General features: G+C 41.3%; 1 protein-coding gene across 1 annotated transcript in view; it reads right to left on the bottom strand.

Moving 5' to 3' along the window:
- The window catches only part of plcg1 (phospholipase C, gamma 1), a gene marked incomplete at its 3' end in the record, with an annotated part of 30,654 nt that overhangs the window by 21,615 nt on the left and 4,039 nt on the right, over positions 1–5,000 (bottom strand). The window contains exons 3-4 of the mRNA XM_079226020.1: positions 1,400–1,552; positions 1–29 (exon numbers count right to left, since the gene is read on the bottom strand). The exon at positions 1–29 is cut by the window's left edge and continues 65 nt beyond it. Coding sequence (XP_079082146.1) covers positions 1–29; positions 1,400–1,552 — 182 coding nt within the window. The remainder of the gene's footprint in view (positions 30–1,399; positions 1,553–5,000) is intronic.

The following is a 5,000-nucleotide window of genomic DNA, read 5'->3' as shown; positions in this document are numbered from 1 at the left end:
CCACATGGTCATCTCCTCATCCGACGTGGCTGAGGATGAAGAAACACGCGGTCTTTGTTACGCGTCATAAGTTTTATTTACTGTAAAAACAGCAATTAGTCACATTTCATTTGCTGAAACCAGAGAAAATAGTTTGCAGATTACATTTATTTTGAGTTTTTTTTAAAGCCCCTCTGGAGGAAAAGTGGTGATTTGTGATTTTGGGGCTGATGAATAAAACTGACTTGAAGCGTCATCAGCTTTTGTTTTGGTAATACAGGAAGTGTGTACTCATAAACACAAGTCAATAACTAGAACAGAGGGCGGACGACAACAACAGTGTTCACTAAAGGGGCGGAGCTACGCCTCCATGATCTGCTAAGTGGGCGTGGCCATGGTCTCTTAGTCCTCATTAGTAGTTTTAATGATGCGTTATCAGAGGTTAGTTAAACAGCTCATAATTCATCTCTAACATATAGTTTGTATTCATGTGAAAGCATCTGGATTTATTCTAGTTTATTATCAACACTACATTTTACATGTGAACGCATCATGAGAATGTAATCATTTAACTTTTAGCCAGTACTCTTTTTCACTGAGCAGAGCCTGAAGGCATCATAATGTAACTGAAGTGAACCTCCTCTGGTTCTCCGTTAGCGGTGCTGCTAACGTTACTAGCTCTCCTCCTGTTGGTTCTCCGTTAGCGGTGCTGCTAACGTTACTAGCTCTCCTCCTGTTGGTTCTCCGTTAGCGGTGCTGCTAACGCTACTAGCTCTCCTCCTGTTGGTTCTCTGTTAGCGGTGCTGCTAACGTTACTAGCTCTCCTTCTGCTGGTTCTGCGTTAGCGGTGCTGCTAACGTTACTAGCTCTCCTTCTGCTGGTTCTCTGTTAGCGGTGCTGCTAACGTTACTAGCTCTCCTTCTGATGGTTCTCCGTTAGCGGTGCTGCTAACGTTACTAGCTCTCCTTCTGCTGGTTCTGCGTTAGCGGTGCTGCTAACGTTACTAGCTCTCCTTCTGCTGGTTCTCTGTTAGCGGTGCTGCTAACGTTACTAGCTCTCCTCCTGTTGGTTCTCTGTTAGCGGTGCTGCTAACGTTACTAGCTCTCCTTCTGCTGGTTCTCCGTTAGCTGTGCTGCTAACGTTACTAGCTCTCCTCCTGTTGGTCTAAACACTGATTGGTTGTTCACAAAGTCACATGATCAGAGACTAGAGAAACATCCATGATGTCATGATCACTACTGATCACATGTTCTACTGGATGCTGGAGGAGAACCTTCAGTAAAACTTCAAACTCCACCTTCACGTAGAAAACAGCCGTTTGCTGCTCTATTAATGCTCTGAACCCGTCATGTTGCGCCTCGACCAATAGGACGAGGCGTGACGTGCGGCTGCAGCTGCGTGTCGTGGTCGTCGTGTTTACCTGCCAGGCTGAGCGACTTGAGGCGGAACTCGTTGCCGTACAGGATGACGAAGCAGTGAGCCTGCTCCAGCCTCGCGGCCGAGTCCTCCACGTAGCGCTCGAAGTCCCGCGACTTCTGTCCGGGACGGATCTCTTTGATCTCTCGAATGTCAACTGGAGAGAGAGAGAGAGAGAGAGAGAGAGAGAGAGAGAGAGAGAGAGAGAGAGAGAGAACAAGTTAGCGAGTGTAGCTGGGCAATGTGTTCCGTCAAATTCATGACAATAAAAATACTTTTCTGGAATCACTATGTAAATTCCCATGTAAAAAATGTATAATACACGTTCACATATTTGTCACAATTGGATGCATTAATTTGGGCGACAGAATTTTGCACAAAAAATAAATACATAACCACAAAGAAAAACACAATATCCTCATTTCTTTCCTCAAAATCGATAAATATTGACATAAGTTAAGCTTTGAGTGCTTGTGTAACATGTTTCATAATTGAATTTCTCCATAATTTTGATTTAATAAACCACATACAAGTACACTTCAGCTGAAGACAACACATATTACAAGTTACTGCCTTCATTTGACTTTCACGGCCGATAATCAACCCAAACCACCAGTTATGATCTCTCCCACTGATGGGGTGCGTTTAGGTAAACTCTGACTTTAGGAACACGTGGAGGAGTTTTAACAATCTAAAAAACACGAGAGTGAAAGTCACTGAGCTGAGCGCTCCGGACACATCACGTCTAAAAAGTCGACATCGAAGCGAGGGCCCGGCTTTTTTTTTGACAGGTTGATCTGCTCGTCAAAGTATTTGGGAGGCGGGCTCAGACCGATGCAGGAAGTGAAGCACCGGCCAGAGGTGTGACCTCACAGGAGGGAGAGGAGAGGAGGCATCCTGCCGCACACTTCCTCCAGCGCCGGCCCAGTTCTGACCCGCCGACCCGGGACGGGCTTCACACCTCATGGTGGCCAAACAATACTGAATATAGATTGTTTTTATATATATATATATATATATATATATATATATATATATATATATATATATATATATATATATATATATATATATATATATATATATATATCTCATACTTTCTGGTGCCTAATTTTGAAGAGCTTTTTCACAAAACAGCTTCCTCATCTCGGGGGACACGCTACAGGTTATAAGCCGCTACTTTTTTCCTCAACTTTGATCCGTGCGGCTTAAATATAGGTGTGGCTAATTTGTGGATTTTTACGATTCTAAATTTAGCAGCAGTTGCAGAGACATGCTAGCTAGCGAGCGTTACTTAGCGAGTGTTAGCTAGCATTAGCAAGCTAGCTAGCGACTCGGTAGCAGCATCAAAAGCGGCTTATAAACCACCGCGGCTTGTTTAAGATTAAATACAACTTTTGTTGTATTTAGTATATGCGGCTAATAAAAGGCCTCATAACCTGCAATTTACGGTAATAGATCAGTGTGAAACTTCAGTTGATTACTTAAATTAAGACTATTATTCTTTGTATTACATTACATTTAGCTGATGCTTTTATCCAAAGCGACTTACATTTTTGCTATTTCAAATTTTCTGAAAATGCTACGTTTGAATATGCAAATGAGTCATTATCTGATCAAATATTTGCTAATTTGCAAACATTTTCAGAACAGAAACATTTGATAAAACCAGGTTGTTTCATGTTGTTGACATATTAGAGTCAATGTTTTTTATAGATTGGATTCATGACATCCCTTTGTGTCACTTCATAAATCACAAAATACTGTAAAATAATCCATTTCCTCCATGTTTTTATTCATAAATGTAGTATAAACCCTCAGAATATATGTATGAATGAAAGAGTAAAGTTATGAGGGTCAACACATTACCTCATAGATATCACCATGAAACGTCACCACTGACTTTAAGAGGAGGGTTTATTGTCAAGGTTTATGACATGTTATGTTTAAATATGTAAATGAGGCGTTATGCAATGGTGACTTTAAGAAATCTACAGAATAAAAGTAATAAAATAAATATTTTCTCTCCACCAGTCTGAAAGAAGACGTGTTCAAACTCTCATACGACCGGCGGCTTTCCATCAGACGAGCGATTGATCAAAGTATAATCAAAAAGGTTAATCAGTAATGAAAACATTTATTACTCAAACAGTGACCGCCGGATCAAAGAACACGGGAACGAGATTACAGACGACTTCGGCTTCTAGAAATGTTCTACAGTTGGATCGACGCCCCGCCCATAACGGGCTCCGATCCAATAACCCTCGTCACGCGACCAATCAGCTGGCTGCGTTTCTTGCATCCACAACCAGAAAATACAAACATTTGCTCGTTAAAGCCTCTCAAAAGGGTTTTGGGTTTTTGATTTTGTCTGAAGATGATTGGTGATTTTTCGTTATTTAATATTTGACAAGATATAGTGAGCACTGTTCACCGTTTTCCCACATTTTATGCTGGAAACTGTTTTTTTGTTGACACATTTCTCACAAACAACGTGTGTGCGACTGAAAAGGAAGCAGCGCGAGCTGGAAATGGTTTGTGGCGAGGAAGTGTGTGTGTGTGTGTGTGTGTGTGTGTGTGTGTGTGTCCTTTGTGGGAGGTGTGGAAATAACAGGTCAGAGCGATGACAGACGTGTGCAGGTAATTCCATCCACGTCGAATTTACTGAAACGTTCTCCAAAATAAGAAGAGATTTCCAGGATACAGCCAACGATATTTAAACATATTAAATGACACTAATTCTGTTGCAGCAATGCGGTTCACACACCTCACACTCCTGGCTCAGCGCCAATTTAAAATGAAGGAACTGACGATTCATTTCATTGCAGATTGATTATAAAATAAAAGTAACATTTGAATCCCAGGAAGAAGAAAAAACAAACGAAAAGCAGCAAATATTCACAACCGAGACGCTAGAAATGACGATGATTGAAAAGACGACGAGGCTTTCAATTAACAAATTCGACGTTTCAGATGTAAATCGTCATAACGTTCAACCCTTAGAGTCGTGGTGAGTATTGTACTGTCCTACTGCGACATGCTGTCGAATTATAACCAAGTTATTATTATTATTATTATTATAATACAGAGGAATAACCCACTAATCTACCTGCAATACCTTCAAAACCAGCAGGAAGCTAATACCTGCCTGATTTATCGATCTAAAAACGATTAAAAAAATCCCTTTAAAGTAAAAGGTGAAGACAGCAAGACCTTGAGGAACATCATAGAAGAATCCATGTTGTGATTTAGTTTATAAAATATTTGACATTTTGGAGATTTCTACAAGAATTGCATGTTCTGAGATTTGGTTGCAAGTTCTTCTGTTGTGTCTCTCCTGACCACCAGGGGGCGACTCCTCTGGTTGTATAGAAGTCCATGCTTCATGTGTTAAAGCTGCATTCTCTCTCCTGACCACCAGGGGGCGACTCCTCTGGTTGTATAGAAGTCCATGCTTCATGTGTTAAAGCTGCATTCTCTCTCCTGACCACCAGGGGGTTACTCCTCTGGTTGTATAGAAGTCGATGCTTTATGTGTTAAAGCTGCATTCTCTCTCCTGACCACCAGGGGGCGACTCCTCTGGTTGTATAGAAGTCCATGCTTCA

This window comes from Taurulus bubalis, assembly GCF_910589615.1.
Source record: "Taurulus bubalis genome assembly, chromosome: 11".
Classification (NCBI taxonomy): domain Eukaryota; kingdom Metazoa; phylum Chordata; class Actinopteri; order Perciformes; family Cottidae; genus Taurulus; species Taurulus bubalis.
The sequence above is the reverse complement of the archived record's forward strand: the minus strand, read 5'-3'. Positions and strand labels throughout refer to the sequence as shown.